Genomic DNA, 20093 nt, shown 5'->3' with positions numbered 1-20093 from the left:
TGCAGGCAGATAATGGACCAGGATTTCAGGCCAACCTGTTGAGAAAAGCACTTGCTAGGGTAGGAATATCCCAAAAATTTGGATCAGTGTATCATCCACAGTCTCAAGGGGCGGTTGAGAGGTGTAACGGCATACTTAAAATCAAAAATAGCCAAAATCTGTGCACAGACTAAACTAAATTGGGTTCAGGCCTTACCAATAGCGCTCATGGCCATAAGATTTAGTACTAACAGGGAAACGAGTTGAAATCCCCTCATGAAATGGTCACAGGGAGACCAATGTTCAAAGCTTATCAAAATGAAGTGAATTTGGAGCATGAGGAGGATCTAAAAAATTAAATTAATGAATATATTGCTGAACTAATGAGAAACCATAAAGCTATTTTACAGATTGAAAGCAGGCCCAGAGACACACCTGGTGACGAAGAAACTGCAAAACCTTTTCCTGTAGAAACCTGGGTGTAGATCAAAGTTTACTAGCATAAGTGGGATGAACCCAGACGAGAAGGCTCGTATGAGGTCACAGAAGCTAGCCCAACATCTGTTAAGATAGTGATGTGATGAACCATAGAAACTGATTTTGGAGATCACAATGAATGGGTAATGTATGATCAAAGCATTTAAAGGGATACTTCACCGATTTAGCATTCAGCTTTGTATCTGTAGAAACCCGGCAGTATTACTGAATGACCATGTTTCCCTCCCTCATTTCCCCCTGAGAGGAGGGATATCTGCATTTTGGTTCTGCAAAAAAGTCCTCCGATGATGTAATATGACGATTTTTGCATCATCGGAGGACTTTTTTGCAGAACCAAAATGCAGATATCTCTCCTCTCAGGGGGAAATGATGGAGGGAAACATGGTCATTCAGTAATACTGCCGGGTTTCTACAGATACAAAGCTGAATGCTAAATCGGTGAAGTATCCCTTTAAGGATATGGAGGATGAAGATTGGATGAATGTTGTTTATTTGTTTCTAATAATGAAAATGTTTCTCCCACCAAATATACAGGCCTATAAGGGTAATTATAAATGTTTTAAGATAACCATTTTACAGATGGGTGGTGCCAAAAAGAAATTGATGTTACAAATGATAAAGAGGGATACAACAGTGTTTCCTCTAGGATTTTTTTCAGCTGTGGCGGCAGGGGGCACCCATGATGATTATAAATGTAAAAAAAAAAATTATGTAGAATATAGGCTACAGTAAACTAACATGTATTTTTTATAATTTTCACGCTGTCATTTACTTTTCCTTATATTTATAGCATATTGCTTTTCTATGTTTGATCTAAACTGTTTTTTCTTAAAAAAACATTACACAGCTACGTACGTAGTTCGGATATTTCATTGTAGTTTTAATGTAGTGTGCATTGCAAGGTCGTCCTCGTGTTTAGCGTACAGAGCTCAGTTACAAAGTCATGCAGTCCTGTTTAATAATCTGCACCGCTCTGATTGACAGAACAACCGACCAGTTATCCGACATCAGCAGCAATTTTATTTCACACCCGTACCATTTGACATAAAGACTGTGACCCCGAGCCGGTCACACTGCAAATCGCGCAGTTAAATATAAAGCTTTACCGGTCTTCAGACAGATCTTAAACACAAATAAGCACGGGACATTTAAAAACGAGTGGAATTTTGGTCTTGGATGTTAGACCCGCATTTTACTCTTGTCTATTGAGTCCCGACCTGCATCTACAACACAAATGACACGCGAATAGCCTATTACACCCGTTAGATCAAATATTATGCGGTTCACCCGCGGGTACCCCGACCCTGCTGTTTCATCTGAAAACAGATAAAACAGTCTCACCGTCTGCCTCAAGTTTCTATTACCAACGTTCTTCTCTTCCACGGGAATAATGTAAGTTTCCTTACAAACAGATTCGACTATTAATGTCTTGCAGTCACATATAAGTAGTATTCAGTATTTAGCCTTTTGTTTTTGGACAAATATCTTATCATTTAATGTGAAACTTTGTGAGGGTCGATCTAAAGCACAGACGATTGACTGACAGCTGAGTGGTCAGCAGCGCTCTGCGCTTATAGCCTATATTCTGAATAACTAATGGCCTGATAAGTTGATAATATGAGAAACTCGTAATATGTTAAATCAAAAGTTTAATAATGTCTTTTCTCGCAGCCCTGCGCTGTGTTGGTGTAGATATGCGCCGGTGAACATCATATGCGTGATGACCTTGCAGCTTAAATTACCCTAAATTTATAGTCATAAAGATAAAAGTAAAACAACATTCGAAACTTCAAATGATGTATTTTTATTTGTGTAAACTCACAATAAGGAGAAAACCTTTTGCTTATTTATAATCATTAAAAACATGACGTGCTTTCTGCTGGTTTGGTTTTAGAGCGCGTCACAAAATAAGAACAGAAACGCAAATACTTTTTTATTCGTTTTGTCAATTTAATAATTATTTAAGTGCAACATATTTCGTATAGGCTTATTTATTTTATTATTATTTCTCAAAACAGAAACGTAGCTTAATAATCCTCTGTTGATTTAAATCTATTTGTGCATGAAACTAAACCCATGGAGGAAATTATGATATTTTAGGAGATTTATTTATAAATGAGTGAACAACGCAAATCCAGAAAGGAATTTATTTCTAGACAGCCAGTCTCGCAGAGCGGACATTTCGGTAGCTTTTTTGTGAGCTGCCGCTGTGGGTTTTGTCTAGAAGGGATACAGCAAATGCCGAAAAGTTAAGGATTAGATTTGGAGGTAGGATTATTAGGATGAAAACAGCGGTTCTGGCTAAATTAGATACAAATACATCCTACAATCGTATGAAATTTTGTGTTTAGAGTTGGGTTTGGTTAAAGGATTAGGATAAAACATTGCTCATCCAACGAGATTTCGTTTGCTGTATCCCTTCTATCCACAACCGCAGGCGTGGCGGGGATGTTTTAGGAGTGGCGGGCCGCCACGGTTGAATGTATATAGCGGAAAACACTGGATACAAGGCAAACTGGTTTGTATGCCAGACCACAGAAAGGGCAGACGTATGGTGAATGTGTGTTGACATGAATTTAAGGCCAAGTTTAAGAGTAAATTGGAAGGGAACCTGTACCCTTGTACAATTAAATAATGCCATTTCAAATGTTTTCATTACCTGATTTTGGGAGCCTACATGATAAAATAAGTGTTAAGAGTATTAACAGACAGAAAAGAAATCTGCCTGGTGGATCTAATGTGTATATAGAATGTACAGTATATAGATGCCATAGGGGTTCCAAGGGGGGTGCCAGATGAATACAAAGTGAGAAATCAGATTGTTGCAAGTTTTGAGTCAATTCTTTTCTGGTGGTCAACCCTCAATAAAAATGTGGATTGGATTAATTAATTGTATTACGTTAAGGGGATAACTGAACAAATGGGACTAACGTCACTGATGGCACAACAAAACAGGCTGGCATTAGATATGTGGTTGGCTGAAAAGGGGGGTGTTTAAAAATTATAGATGATGGATGCTGAAAATGTATTTTTGATAATACTGCCCCTGATGAGAGCATTATAAGGGCATTAAAAGGTTTGACCGCCTTGTTAAATGAATTGGCTGAGAATAGATGACCCATTTACAAAAATGATGGAAAAGTGGTTTGGGAAGTGGAGTACACTGATAACTTCTTTACTGATGTCAACTGCTGTAGCTGTTGCTATCCTTGCATTGTGTGGTTGTTGTTGCATACCATGTATCAGGGGTTTGATTGAGAAAACTATCGACAAAGGAATGGGTAAGATAATGTACCAACGGGTACAAATTAATGAGGACGACGAGGGAGATAAATTTGAGGACAACATCCATGTGTGATGGGAAACCAACGAGGCTCTAGTACCCTCCTCCCTCACACGGCCCTCTACGCGTGCAAAGCGCATGGGTTGAAGACCGTCGAAAGCTGGAAGATGCACCCTACACATATACATATAGAATTTATGTTTCTTAGAAAGACTCTGTGTGGACTGCCCACCAGAGCAAAACACTCTCATGTGAGAATCATTATGTTACTGTTCATGTTAAACTGGACATAGGGTGTCACCTATACTAATGCATTTATTCTTTTTTATTAACATTTATAATTTTTTGCGTTTGTTATCATTTATTTACAAGGTATTATCTTTTGCATTTATTATTTTTATTACAAGTTATAATCTTTTATTAGTAATGCAAGTTGCAAACCTGAAGTGTGTGTAAAATAGGGAAAGGGATGGTTTTAAGCATCACTGTCCACGGTGTGATGACAGTGTAACAAGCCTGGTAAGTGACTGATGGTCCAGGAATCTCCTGGGGGTGGAGGTAAAACATCCACCTAGCACGGCTTACCAGAAAGTGAAAAGAATTTTTTGAAAACATGATATGCTTGCTTTAGATTTAAAATTGAATGTTATGTTATTTTTATATGTTGTTAATCATTACTTTTTTTACAGGTTGTTAATTATCATTTAAAGGATAACCGGTGTGAAATGACTGTTGAAACTAGAAAAGTGACTGAGGGTCTGGCCCGAACTGTCAGGGGTATTTTATTCTTTGATTCTTTTTTTAAAGTACCTAGCCCGGCTTCTCTGGTATCATCAGTCATATTTGCAGGGTGGTTATCGAAAACATTTAGTTTCCGAAGGGGGGAGATATGGTGGAGAAATTTTGAGTGTTTTATCTTAAGCTTAGTATAAATGTTTTATATAAAGTATACTTTTAATGTGTTTTATGGTTGAAGTCTACATGAATTAAGTTGTCTCTCTGATGCTTGCACATGACAGTGTTTTTCCACAGCTAGGCCGGGATGGGAGACATGTGACCTTGGTAAGAATAGCAAGATAGCTTTATGACGCATTAGAAAACAAAGGCATTGTGTTTAACCAGCAATGGCTGTCTTTTTGTGTAGCAACTTAAAGGTTGCAAAGATACAGGCACAGTACAAACAGATTGTTCGAATGGGAGGGCTACTAAAACGGGGGCACTATTTAAATCACTGAAAAACTCAGAACTGGGTCATTGTCATAGTCATGGTCATCATCATTTTACCAATGCAGGTGTATACACCCTATGACCAGTATTGTGTTTCAAGCTGTCTGACACAATTCTTTAATAAAATACTTTGAAGAGAATTTTACATCTCAACCGTCTCTGATTCTCCTGAAAAAATCAGGAGCTTTTAATTTTTTTTACATTTTTTAAAATTCTTTATCTCTTGTTAAAAATAAAGTATTTTAAAGAGTACAAACCTTTTGTTGCATATTTGTACATTACTCTTTGAGATTACCATGATCATGTAGGCTATGCTTCCATTTACAGCAATTAAAAGCCTGCTATTTACTTCCATGACTGAGAGAAAACAACTTTTTTTAAGGTTTTAATAAAAAATTTCAATACAAATTAAAACAACGCAATTTTTTAACATCTATCTTAAAGTGGGGGTCTTCTTCCTCCGTTTTGTTTTCCAGTTTATAAGTTCCATCTAAATGGGGAATCGGCATGGCGTGAGTGCAACTGGCTTTTAAAGAAGACGAGAGCTGAGACTCTCTTGGTTTATTGCACATTACGTTTGTACGACCATTACTCATTACGAGAATAGGGACAACCCTTTTACCGTTTTTCCCGTCGTTAAATTAGTAAAAGTGAATTCGGACACATTTAACTTGTGAGTAACATACTTCAATTTGGATGGTGTAAAACGCTGACGCATCTGGCTTCAAAAACTAGTTGAATTTACGAACTCTATGAGGACGTGAATGCTTTTTACACATCTTGTAATTACAGCAGTAACTATATGGAGTGAATGTACCTTTTAATTATAAAAATTTCCCTTATCATTTCCAAGTGGAAAATATTCCCTCTCTAATGGAAACGGTTTTGTACTAAAGTGATTTACATTCTTATGACATTTAAACTCTTTCCCCGCCATTGACGAGTTATCCCGTCAGATAAATGTATTAAAAAAATCCTGGAAGGCATTTTGTGAAACCCCTGGGGAAGTTTTGACATGCACTGACATTTGTGCTTTTTTCAGTTGCTTAAAAACATATTAATGGCAAAAGTGTCATAAAACTGTGTTCAGCACAAACTGGGCTACAATATTATATGATCAACATGTATGTACATTTTTTTATTTTTAAGAGAAAAATGTTTATGCGTGGTTTTTGAAAAAGTAAATTTTTTAAGTCACTGATATAAGCCACAAAACTCCTTCTAAACATGTTTTCCAAAGACTTTTTAAAACAGGATCTAGTAGTCTAGTGTTTTTTCTTTAAAATGATGTAAAAATCATTTGGCCTACTTATTCACATAAAACAATATATTGATTTACAATTTCTAAGACACTTTTGCTTGGGAAAGGCCGTATGCGTGGAGGCGGGAAAGCTCCTGAATAATCCAGATTGACAGCTGGAGAACAAAAGAGTTGCATAATGAGCCACATAATGAGCCTTGTAGGAATGTTCAACAGGAATGTAACTTTCTCTGTAGTAAAACCATGATAAGGTTTACTTGGGAATTTATAACAAAAATTTTCAATAGTAAACACACACACACACACACACACACACACACACACACACACACACACACACACACACACACACACACACACACACACACACACACACACACACACACACACACACACACACACACACACACACACACACACACTATATACTGTATAAATGTGTGTGTGTGTGTGTGTGTGTGTGTGTGTTCAATATTTATTGAAATATTTTCTATTAATTTCACAAGTATACCTTTAAAAACCATAGTAAGCATGGTAAAGGGTACTGTTTGGCCATCGTAATGAACACACCCGCCGACAGGGGGGACAAACGGGTCTGTTGTCCCGGGCCCAGGGTGGGGGGGTTTGATTTGAAGTTCAGTACGCTCAAAATGTCCGGTCAGACTCAGCACAAGTGATTTGAAGTTCAGTACGCTCAAAATGTCCGGTCAGACTCAGCACAAGTCCGGTGCTCAGAAAAGAAAAGAAAAGAAAAGAAAAGAAAGAAAAAGAAGAAAATATAGGCCTTATAGAGAAAAATAGAGGAAAATAGAATTCCTAATTCTCCCCATTAGGAATCTGTGACCGCAGATATAGTCACTGCGTTGCGTGTGTTTGTGAGTAGAAGTCTGTGCTGTTTGCTGTGAGGTTTTTATGAGAGAAAGCACAAACTATTTTAATACTGTACATATATATACACTTTTGCACCACCTAGATGAGCTTCAGGTCCACCCAACACTGATTTTATGGATTAAGAACTTTTTACAGGATAGACCACAACAGGTGCGTGTGAATGGTTTTAATTCTAGGAAACAGATTTTAAATACTGGACTCCCCCAAGGATGTGTTTTATCTCCTTTTCTTTTTTCTGTTTACACAAATAATATCTCATGTAACAGGGAAGGAATGATCCTTTTAAAGTATGCTGATGATATGGCCTTAGTAGCCCACCTGTCTGACGCGAAGGCACTGTCTGACTACCATCAGACAGTTAACAATCTGGTCACAACATTCCAAAACATCTCTTTAGACCTTAATATCGATAAAACCAAGGAGCTGTGCTATCAGAGTAGGGAAATTAAGAGTACACAGTACATGTTTCAACCACTTAGTATCAATGGCAAGCCAGTTGAACAAGTTAATGTTTTTAAATACCTTGGAACAGAAATTGATACATCTATGTCCTTCTCACAGCATGTAGACACTGTGTATAAAAAAGCCCAGCAGCGTCTACATCTGTTGAGGAAACTTAGAGATTTTAATGTGAGTAAGGACATTTTAATCAGGGTTTATCAATCACTCATTGAATCCTTACTAACTTTTAATATTTCAGCCTGGTATAATGTCCTTACCGTTAAGTATAAAACAAAACTGGCACGTATAATAAACCAAGCCAGCAAGATAATAGGCTTCCCTCAACCCCCCTTAACAGAACTTCACAGACGGTCAGTGTTGAGGATAGCCACTACAATCATACAGGACCCAACACATCCACTTAATCAATCATTTCAGCTACTACCATCAGGTCGACGTTATAGGGTCCCACTTGCAAGGAAAAATGTATACAAAAAATCTTTTATTCCTACGGCCATTACTATATTAAATGATTATTTATAGATCAAAACATATTTTTTGTATTTTGCACATGTATGTTGTAGAGTGAAATTGTTTACTGTCTATTTGTCTTTGTATATGTTTTTTTACTGTTTTAATGTTATTTGAGCCTGTCTTGTCAAAGACAAATTTCTGTCACTTGTGACAGACAATAAAGTTTTCCTTATCCTATTTAATATTTAATATGTAAAACTTGAATTTGAAATTAAACTTACCGCGGAAAAGATAATGAGATCTCTATCGTCTCTATTGCTAAGTGACGCGACAATTATTTATTATTTCAAATCCGTTTACAAGATAAATATACATTGTGTTGTTAAACAGATGAAATTATCTTGATAAAGGCTACATTCATTATGAGACGCTTTTTCTTTTTACTGTTACACTGTAGACAGTAATATATGTATTTTATATAAAACTCTATGGTCGTGACAGCATATTCTCCATTATCTGTTGGTTCATGTTGGTCCAGTTTAATTCAGGGTAATCCTTTAATAAAATGTAATTATAAAATATTTTATTGTTTTGTAATATTCACAGCGCACATTCTCTCAGATCGTTTTAAAACATTTTTAATTATTCTGCAAAATTCTGCATAGATTTTGCAAAAGAAATCCGCAGAAATAGCAAAAAATAACTCCTTACACAGATTCCTTACCAGTGTTGGGCAAGTTACTTCCAAAGTGTAATACATTATATATGACAAATTACTGTCATTTGAAAGTAATTAGTTACATTACAATATTACTGACTCTGAACTGTAATGAGTTACACTACTTTTGCGTTACTTTTGAGTTACTTTCATCAAAATAACAGAAGTATGACTAGGCATTATAAAATGTTAAAATGTAATTTATTGATGCTTATAAATCTAGAAGTTATGTGTTGGCCCTCGAGCTTTGAATAGGCACTGTGAATACCTTATGGCAAAAAACAGTAACAATGACTGTCAAGAGTCATAAACATGGACAAATGATCTGGTAAAAGTCTGGTAAATGATGGTACACATACTTAACACAATAAAGCTAGAGCCCACTATAATGCAACCTATAGACTAATAACATGGCAAGACACGCAACCTCTTTTCATTTCTTTTCTTTAATTCACTTTTAATTCAGATTCACAGCACAAACCTGGCATGCACTGGGTTGACACAACTTATCAAAAAGTGCTATTGGAGGATTAGGCCTCAAGGAATACAGCTCATTTCAGTACAATATGAGGATTACATGTAGACTAACATATAAAACACAGACAAACAGAGGAACACTGCTTTTTGCCAAACAATGAATATAGGCTCCCATACAAAGGCTGGTAAAACTTTGAACAGTGATGTTCAAATGTACTATTGAAATAACCATGTTTAAGTCTATATTAATGTTATGTTGTAGTTTAGGTTGCTGTTTATTAATAAAACTGTAGATAGCATAGGAATAGCCTAGCAATCTATTATGTATATGGACTGTAACCATAGCAACGTTAGCTTACCTTGTAATTGCTGGTGTGGTGAAATGGATTTTACTGGCAAGATTTCTAAAAGTCTCTTTACCTCTGAGGTTAAGGCAGCACAGGAGACCGATAGAAACTTTCTGTTGCTTTTACTTAGTGCTCTCATTCGCAGTATTTTGCGTGTGCGGCACTACCGGACCTGATTGCGACCACTTTAGTTAATGCTTATAGACGGTTTCATCGGACGCACGTGATACACGTCTGGATCCGAACTTTACTTCCGGTTTCGTTTTTTAATGATCAGTTGCTAAACTGATCTCTTGAACAAATTCCTCGTCGAAAATAACAAATGTTTTGGTCTCCTAGGTAATCTGTGTGTTGTTGTTTTTTTGCTTTTATATAACGTTTAAAGTACTTCGTTGTTATTTAATATTAGCGGAGTTTACCAGAAGTTACGTGCGGACCGCGACAGCGGCTTGTTTATGTTGTTACTGCTGAAACCGTCTATACAGCCGCGGACTTCCCAGATTCGGCTCTTTAAGAAACGGGTCAAATACAAAATTAAAGTAAAAATGAACACGCTGCATACAGCACCTGGAAACAGACATACGCTGCGTCCCAAACCGCCTACTTCCATACTATATAGTAGGCAAAGAGTACGAGAAGTAGTGCTTTACGCCTACTATATAGTATAGAAGTATGCTGTTTGGGACGCAGCCATTACTATTTTACCCGCAGCTTTTTCTGTGTGGATGCTGGTCGCGCGCATTGGTAAAAAAAAATAAAAAATAAAATAACACGTCTATTTTTGAAATGCATTGTTGTAACGCGCTTGTTACTAAGACTGTAACGAGTAAAATATTACCAACATTTTATTAGTAATGCGTTATATTACTGCGTTACAGCAAAAACTAATATATTACTGTAATATATTATATTTTGTAATGCGTTACTCCCAACACTGTTCCTTACACAGCTGTACTACTCTTGCAGCAATTAAAGCAGTTCAGATTTGTTTTAAATGGCAAAATAGTTATATTTCTTTTTTTATTTACATTTTAGAGTATTTTTGTTTGTTAAAGTTTTTTTATGATAACCAAAAAGCGGTTAGCAGCCGACAGCAAGTTGACGACATGTTTGATGAATTGAACTCTCAAATCAACACTTCACTTGGCTATAATAACAACTATATAAAATATATATTTTCAGCATATCACAGTGTTAGTTTAAACGTTTATTATCAACACACACTATTTTTAAAAAGCAGAGGCAGGTTGCTCTGCTGCTCGCAGCTGCAACGGGTGCAGAAATAAAAACATTTAAAGGGCTATAGCTACAAAACGAAACGAAATAAACATGAAACCGAATAAACATGCAACCTACCTGCCTTATCTAACAACTTCGCTATGTATATATTTATATATATATATATATATATATATATATATATATATATATATATATATATGTGTGTGTTATAGATTATGTCTTGGATGCTGTTTGCATAGATTATGCGCAGTATCCAAGGTTTTAATCTAGTCCTCCATTAATATTTTTTCCCTGTGCGCTGAAGGTCCTGCTGTTAAATACGCAACAGCTGCATGGTAAATGTGTGGCTGGCTGTGCTTATAGCGGACTCGTGCTATAGGTTAAAAGTTTTACTATGTTTGTTTTGCAATCATCGTCTGTCAAAAGGTTATTTTAATTAAATTGAAAAATATAAAAAGATGGAGAAGCCTAAATAAGCCAGAGGTCCGCCCGCCTATCAGCTGTGATGTTAAAATTGGCCCGAAACCCGACCCGGGGTGTGTAAAAAGGTCAGGCCTCATCGGGCTTGGGCTGAAATGCAGGGCTCTACCCTCAGTCGCATTCACTGAGAAAAATCTAATGAACACAGGGTTAGTGTTTGGTTGGCCAGCGAGAGGTTTACTTTTGTGCATTAAAAAGCTCAAAAGAAGAACAGCCTATAGTTGTCTGGACTTTTGTTTGTGTTTTTGTAATCATTATAGTAGAAACACAACAAGGGACAAGGGTGATAACTTATCAATGTTTGTTTACAGCCGCCGCCGCCGCCATTACTCCCTCATGTGTTGATCATGAAAGCAGTATGTGTGCACACGCCAGTGATCCTGTGTTTAATAAACCTGCTGTATATATATGCTAAGACGCAACTAAATAAGGATTGTACTGTTTGCAATCGCGTATTTTATAAGAATACCAAAAATTTCCTGACTCGCGTGTTTGTGTATGTGCGTTCCCGTAGTGTGAAATGTTTGACGGAAAGACAAAGAAAACACTCGCGTCTGGAGATACTGACACACATATGCAAGTAAATAAGGATTTAGATGTCATGTTTGATGCACTCGGATGAAACAACTCAGCATAACAAGGAATAGAGAGACTGGATTGTGGGTTGCGTATCCATTGACTGCAGGACTGCATTGACAGTTTCGATCTCACTTACATCATTTAAAAGCAGACATTCCAAGCATTATGTAGACATTTATCTTTTGTTTCTATGACAAGTATTCTTTAAGTTACAGTTAATTTTTCTGACGTGTTTCTGAAAGGACTTCACTGAGGGAAAGAGAACAAAACGCGCATCATGTTTATTTTCTTAATTTTGCGAAAAGCACAACATTCTGTTTTTAATGGGACTGGACAGAACAAAACTAGACACTTTAACGTTTTAATTGATGAATAAATCATATCTGTATGTCAAAAATCAGCAGACCAATCTAAGTCTCTTTGCAGAGTGATTGAAAAATAAAGAGTTTGCCGCGCCCGAGTGTTAAGGATACTTTAAAGCAGTGGCGGCTCCAGAGATTTTCTGATGCAGGTGCTATGGGGATGCTCAACACTTAAGAGAAGGTGCTTTAAATTTTGGGGCATTTCATTAAGGAGGTCGCATCGGACCACCCTTTATACACGCGTGCACGCCCGCATTAGCCTATACTCGTTCCACGACTATGTAAAAGTATTCAACACAAGGGCCATAGTTACAACATACATAAGCCTGCCAATGTAAACCCCTGAAAATAATATTTCACTGATCTGTCACAGTCTAGCCCTGAATACAACGGAGCAGCAAACGCAGCAACAGACATTCTGCACGCTTCAGCTTAAAATGCTCAGATCACGAAATCACACAGCCAGTTACCAACACTAGTGATGAATCAGCATTGTTTCTATTGTTGGAGCATCATAGGATGACCATACGTGCCATTCTTACCGGACCCGGACGCGTCCTGTCCAGGATTTCGGGTGCATCTTCTGGAAGTCGTATTTGTCTGCTGCATACGTCATAGAGGATTATTATTATTATTACAGAAAAGCAACCGTTACATTTTAAGGTAAGAATGAAACTACGATTGCATATCTTATGTTTTTAACTGAATGGCGTATGCGGTCAACAAATACGACTTCCGGAAGACGCACCGAAATCCTGGACCGGACGCGTCCGTGAAGAATGACACGTATGGGCAACCTATTGATGTAACAATGCAGAGCCAAGATTTGTTCTTTCAACACCAAATTAATTCAATTTGTAATAGCCAACAGAGGGGAAAATCAAGCACTTATCATAGACGTCTTCACATCAAAACAGCATCATCAATAATGTTGACACAGTCAAGGGTCCTCGTTCTCTTCGTATTTATAGCCAAAAGTGCCAGATTACTGGTCCTAGTGTGTCCACTGCTGTTCCTCGGGTAGTTTTTGGTGTATCCATTTTGGTGTATTTTACTTGGCTAAATTTCTAAACTCTCTATCAAAAACAAACTCCCGTGCGTTAAGGTCAAAAGTTCATCGGGCGCTGCACCCATTGGCCAAAGAAGATCACATGTTTGGGCGTCATGATATTTTAGCTTAATATATATTTTTAAATTATTATTTAACTCCCTTTTTAACAACACGAAAACACTATTCAAACATGACATTAAAATATAAATATAAAAAATTACAGACATTTGTTGGGGGTGCTGGGCGGGTGCTATTGATATTATAGCAGGAGCTACAGCACCACCTAGCTCCTCCCTGGCGCCGCCACTGCTTTAAAGGTGAATAGCTAATCCAATACAGCAGGCCCACTGGAATAGGCAGCTCACCTTTGCAACAGGCTCAACGTTTACATCTTCATACACTGTAATTCCAGCCTCACTCTCCCCCTTTCCTGAAAGAATGTAAAATACTATATCATTCATGTTTGGAATGACATGAGGGTGAGGAGATGATTTTAATTTTGGTGTAAACTATCTCTGTAATGCTGTACATCAGAAGAAAATGATTATAACATTATGACAAAATGACATTATAATTGTTACAGTAGAACTTATATTATGCTCACACTTTTCAAACACACCTTTCTGAGTCCTGCGCCTATAGCACACTGCTATGATTCCAATGGCCACGGCAATACACACAGCTCCAGCGACTATTGAAATGGGCAACAAGTTCTTCTTTAGAAAACCTGCAATGTTTAATTAAACCAAATTGTAGTCAAATATAATACCATTCTAACATTAAAATAAAAACTTAAACAGTATTGTAAAACTGGCTTTGTAAAAAGTAAGATACTCATACAAAAAAGCATGTGTTATCTGCAAAAACAAATCTGTATAGGAGACCTACCAAATGACATACCTTGTCCAAGTGTCTCTGAGCACTTCACAGTCTTAGTAGTATAATTAACACTGACTTTGTTCCTGGCTGTGCAGTTTAATGTGGCACTCCCTTCTGGAGTTAGACTGAAATTTAAGTGTGATCCATTACTATTCATATAGCCACTCCAGTAGTAGGATGCATGTAAATTAGCGGACACCAGACACTGAAGATGAAATGTGCATATGTTTTTTGATTGTAACCAGATTTCATTGTGCTCAATTGTTACACTTCTGATGAGATCTGTATAAGAAAATACAAAAAGATTCAGATGACAAGAGAAAATGCTGTGATAGGTTAATATGTTTACCTTATTATATGTTGCTTCATTTATGTTTAATTATACATGTGTATACATTGTTTAAGTTTGCTGAGTAATATTGTAACCAGTGGCGGCTGGTCACTAGGGGGCGCCGCCCCCTTAAAGCTGGCCAGAGAGGAAAGCTACTTTAACATGTTACCAAAAAGTTAAATATATAGTGCAAATTAATACAAAATAAAATCATTTAGTTGTACTATTTCACTGTTAGTCATGTTATAATTTATTTAAAACAATCAATCATCAAAACTGAGTTCACTGTGTGTGTGTCATGTTTGTGTGTCTGGGGCGCACCCCTAATGAGTGTCTATGTAGGTCAGGAAAAAGGGTAAAAACATGTGACCTGAGGCTGAGCTCTAAGTGGCTGGTTTCGGATCCGCCCTGGGGCGCAGGACTGTGCGCCCCAAACACGCCCACTTATGTTGTAAGCGAATCAATATTGCTTTTAATGTTTTTTACCTCCTGTGATTGGATCGTTCTCAGAGTCTCATAACCGCGTTGGAGATTGCTGTGTTAACTTGATAGCTATGTACAGTACAGATCACTGAAAGCAAGTGAAATATCTTGAGATGAAGGAAAATATGCTTTTATCCTTACAAAATCAGCCTATACAAGGTATTTAATTGATGAATAAATAAAGGATTAAGAAGCTTGGACCAGATTGACCAACGGAGTCAAATGATGGCAGCCTGTGTGGTGCTCCACCACTTCTCATGGCAAACGGAGTTGGCTAGCTGGATATCATGTAAGTCTTGAGTTTTATTTTTTTTACCTGTTTGCTGTTTTAAAGTCTGAATGCGTGATTGACGTGCACGACATGAACTTTTGTGGCGCGTTTGAGCTTGTGTTGCATGGACATAATGAGAGCGAGAGCTCATATAATCCAGTATATTCCGTGGCTTGGTCAACTTTGTTGTTAGTTTTGTTGTTGTAGAGTTTAAAAAAGCACACACGAGAAAACCACTGTTTTTAAGGAAACTTCACGAACTATGCATATTGAGCTGATGGACTGTATGTACTCCCTGTTGTGAGGGAAAATGTGCTTGTGCTATTGCTATAAAAGCAAAAAGAAAGGTACGAGTCTGTGATTAGGCAAATTTAATGTCTCTTTTTGTGTGTGTTCGGTCGCGTTAAACGAAAAGTCTTTGACAGAGAAAATTGAAGCAGAATAAAGAAAAATCTGAACGCCATTTTGGCAGATTGCCCATACAACTCCACTTGAGAATGTAATTCCTATGTATGTCCAGTTGGTGGCAGTGTGTTGCTCAAATGACGCCCTGGTTTCTAAACATTCTCGCGATATTTTGATGTCATACACTGATTGGTCTGCGCATGGCTGCTGAACATCTGTTCTCTAAACAAATGAATAAACACATTTGACGTGTATGCTCGTCTTGTAAGTTTATGATTAGAAATGGACATGTGAACGAAAATGAAAATAATTAAAACATGAAATGACGGATAATAACTGACTGTGAAGGACTCTTTACAACGCTGTTCATCAAAAAAATGACGGAATTTTTTAGCACCAGCCGCCACTGATTGTAATGACATTGAGAGAATAAAGTCAAGCAGTTAATCTTACCATGCACATGCAGCTGAATTAATTTTGTGTCATGTTGAACATTGTGTCCTTCTTGAACAACCGAAAACAATCCAGAGTCCTTAAGCTGAAGTTTATCAACTGTAATGTTTATATCACTTATCTTCAACCTTTGGACAAATAAGTTAGTTCCCAGCTGTTTTAGTTTATTTCCACTATATTCAGCAAAGTCTTTGTCGTTGAATTTCCATTTAACATAAGTAAGATTTGTTTTTGGATGATCTGGAATTAGATCCAAGGAGCTCCCAACTGCCTTATGCACTTCGAAATCAGCACACAGTCCTACAATACAAAGTAAACAATTTCAGGTACATAATATTGCATACATATATCATAACTAAAAGAATAAATTTTGTGGATTAATTTTTAAAGAATATATTTTACCCTATAATGAAAATTAGCTCATCTTTTACTCACTCTCAAACCATCCTAGGTGTATATGACTTCTTTCAGCCAAACAAATAGGTATATTAAATAATAATTTATAATGGCATTGGATAGTGCATAATTTTTAAAGTGCATCATTGTTAAAGCTCCCAAATGTACATTAATCTATCTTCAGAAAGTAATTCAAATATTTATTAAATGTCTTCCGAGGTGAAGCGATGGGAAACATAAAGAGCTCAGATGCAAAACCCACCAAGTGCATCTGACGTGTTTTCTTGTAAATGAGCAGACTCTTAATGGATTCTGCCAACAATCCAGTATTTCTGAATGGCCTGAGGCTGGCATTCAGTGTATTTGAAAACAAAATAACAAATTAGAAATAAAATAACAAACCAGAAATGCAATGACAAATCTACAAACTGGAAATGGTAGGTATATTGCTCAAATGGAATGGTTATTGCTGATTGGCTGACTCCTCTGTCAATTATGATATAGAGAATGTACAGTACAGCTGGTAGCAAATTGTGCAAATGTAAATACAATATATTGCCCTTACTGTTGTCATGGTTGGTGGTGGAGGATGAAGACAAGGACGATGAGATACAAAAACATTTAACTTTTAATGATGAACAAGTGGAATATACAATAATCAAACATACACCAACTCAACATGTAACAAAGACAAAAACGGACAAAGGAAACATCAGAGTATTTAAACAATGAAGTGATGAGCATAATGACAGTCAGGAGAGGATGAAAAACACAGTTTAGGTGAGGGAGTAAAGAGGACTGAAAGAATTGGAGTATGGAGGGCGATGACTGGGTAAAATAAAGGGAAATAGGAAGGCAGACAGAACAGCACTGTGTGTAACATGTATCTTTAGGTCATTTGATATCCTATCTAAAATCAAATCAAAAAACTAGAAACTAAAAACGGCTAGTGTTTCATTTTTCTGTTTAGTTTAACAAAGGAAAATTTGATTACGGCTCAATTTTTTAAAGATTTTATACAAATCAGTTCATGTGTTTCATATTTCATTTACACCAGTGGTCGGCGCTAAAATGGCCCTTTCATCTGATTGGACAAACCACAGTCTGAAAGCAGCATCTAATGTGAAATACACTCACCGGCCACTTTATTAGGTACACCTTACTAGTACTGGGTTGGACCCCCTTTTACCTTCAAAACTGCCTTAATCCTTCGTGGCATAGATTCAACAAGGTACTGGAAACATTCCTCAGAGATTTTGGTCCATATTGACATGATTACATCACACAGTTGCCGCACATTTGTCGGCTTCACATCCAGGACACGAAGCTCCAGTCCCACCACATCCCAAAGATGCTCCATTGGGTTGAGATCTGGTGACTGTGGAGGCCATTTGAGAACAGTGAACTCATTGTCATGTTCAAGAAACCAGTCTGAGATGATTTGCGCCTTATGACATGGCGTGTTATCCTGCTGGAAGTAGCCATCAGAGGATGGGTACACTGTGGTCATAAAGAGATGGGCATGGTCAGAAACAATACACGATGCTCCATTGGTACTAATGGGCCCAAAGTGTGCCAAGAAAATATCCCCCACACCATTATACCACCACCACCAGCCTGAACCGTTGATACAAGGCAGGATGTATCCATGCTTTCATGTTGTTGACGCCAAATTCTTACTCTACCATCTGAATTTGGCAGCAGAAATCAAGACTCATCAGACCAGGCAACGTTTTTCAAATCTTCTATTGTCCAATTTTGGTGAGCCTGTGTGAATTGTAGCCTTAGTTTCCTGTTCTTAGCTGTCAGGAGTGGCACCTGGTGTGGTCTTCTGCTGCTGTAGCCCATCCGCCTCATGGTTCGACATGTTGTGCGTTCAGAGATGCTCTTCTGTATATCTTGGTTGTAACGAGTGGTTATTTGAGATCCTGTTGCCTTTCTATCAGCTCGAACCAGGCTGGCCATTCTTCTCTGACCTTTGGTATCAACAAGGCATTTGTGCCCACAGAACTGACACTCACTGGATATTTTCTCTTTTTCGGACCATTCTCTGTAAAACCTTGAGATGGTTGTGTGTGAAAATCCCAGTAGATCAGCAGTTTCTGAAATACTCATACCAGCCCGTCTGGCACCAACAACCATGCCACTTTCAAAGTCACTTAAATCACCTTTCTTCCCCATTCTGACACTCAATTTGAACTGCAGCAGATCGTCTTGACCATGTCTACATGCCTGAATGTATTGAGTTGCTGTCATGTGATTGGCTGATTAGAAATTTGCATTAACGCGCAGTTGAATAGGTGTACCTAATAAAGTGGCCGGTGAGTGTATATTTCTGAACACATAATTAGTGCTCCTGCAAAGCTTCGCCTCTAATGTAGTACATTTGAGAGATTACAAGCCATACAGTATACTAACACAGAGTTTGATGTATCATTTATTATTTCTGTATTCATGAGCATAATTATTGTTAGGTAGCCTATACACTTCCATGTTCCATTGATAAGTGTAAAAGTAAACTTTAGAGTAAAAAAGATGGTAGTGGTCGTAACTCTGGTGTAGCCTTAGACGAGAGCGGACGGTCTGACTGACCATGGGCCCTATTTTAACGATCTGAAACGCAAGTGCGAAGCGCAACGCGCAAGTGAGTTTGTGGGCGGATCTTGGGCGCTGTTGCTATTTTCCCGGCATGAGAAATAACTCATGCGCCGGGCGCAAATCAATAAGGGGTTGGTCTGAAGTAGGTTCATTATTCATAGGTGTGGTTTGGGCGTAACGTCAAAGAAACCAATCAGAACGCTATCCAACATTCCCTTTAAACGCAAGGGCGCAAGTTCCATGGCGGGTTGCTATTATTATGACGGATTTACCAGGCGCACGCCAGGAGCGGTTCACAGCCGAGGAGACCGACGTTCTTGTAAATCCCAAGCTTGCCAGCATAAATCGGGCACGCCGTGTAACGGGAGGTGGATCTGCCTACACATGACCTGACGCCAGCAGAGGACATCGCTGCATCCACCCTCACCGCTGAAAGGGTTTGGGGGCTTTGAAATCAGACCCAAGAAACGCAAGCAAGGTCCAACCCCAAAGTACTCTTACAAATCAAGTTCACATACATTAAGGTTTCTTGTGAAAACATTTTAATTATTATTTACATAAAATAAACGTAATACAGCCACACAATAAACTTATGAAAATATTTTAATCGTTATTTGCATGATAATTTTTTAACGCAGCCACACAATAAATAAAAACTATCACCACAATGCTCACCACTATGATTTCACTTATCTCGTGAATTAATATTTTTAAGTGTAACAATTTATGATTTGCAAAAATAACTGTTGCATCTGTGTAGATTAGATGCAAAGTGTATGCGCGTTGTGCACGCTATACATTATGGTCAAGCATGCGCCCTTAAAATAGCATAATGAACAAAGCGCAACGCGCCACTGACTTTAGACTAGTTTTTTTTTGTTAGTAGCGCAATTGTTTTTTGAAACTGCAAAATAGCATAAGAGATGGTTTGCGCCGCAACACGCCTCCTTTTTGCGCTGAACCGCCC

At 37.7% G+C, this 20093-nt stretch overlaps 1 protein-coding gene across 4 annotated transcripts in view; it reads right to left on the bottom strand.

Annotated features, from left to right (window-relative positions):
• The window catches only part of LOC135783638 (uncharacterized), a 69559-nt gene that overhangs the window by 15383 nt on the left and 34083 nt on the right, over nt 1-20093 (bottom strand). For 3 of the 4 annotated variants that reach the window (XM_065294391.2, XM_065294394.1, XM_065294392.2), the window contains exons 2-5: nt 16133-16432; nt 14199-14471; nt 13930-14037; nt 13676-13740 (exon numbers count right to left, since the gene is read on the bottom strand). In XM_065294391.2, the coding sequence (XP_065150463.1) occupies nt 13676-13740; nt 13930-14037; nt 14199-14471; nt 16133-16432 (746 nt within the window). The remainder of the gene's footprint in view (nt 1-13675; nt 13741-13929; nt 14038-14198; nt 14472-16132; nt 16433-20093) is intronic. The other variant, XM_065294393.2, reaches the window with a different exon arrangement.

The sequence above is a fragment of the Paramisgurnus dabryanus genome, chromosome 2, assembly GCF_030506205.2.
Source record: "Paramisgurnus dabryanus chromosome 2, PD_genome_1.1, whole genome shotgun sequence".
Classification (NCBI taxonomy): Eukaryota; Metazoa; Chordata; class Actinopteri; order Cypriniformes; family Cobitidae; genus Paramisgurnus; species Paramisgurnus dabryanus.
Note: the sequence above shows the minus strand (reverse complement) of the source record. Positions and strands in the feature narration are given on the sequence as shown.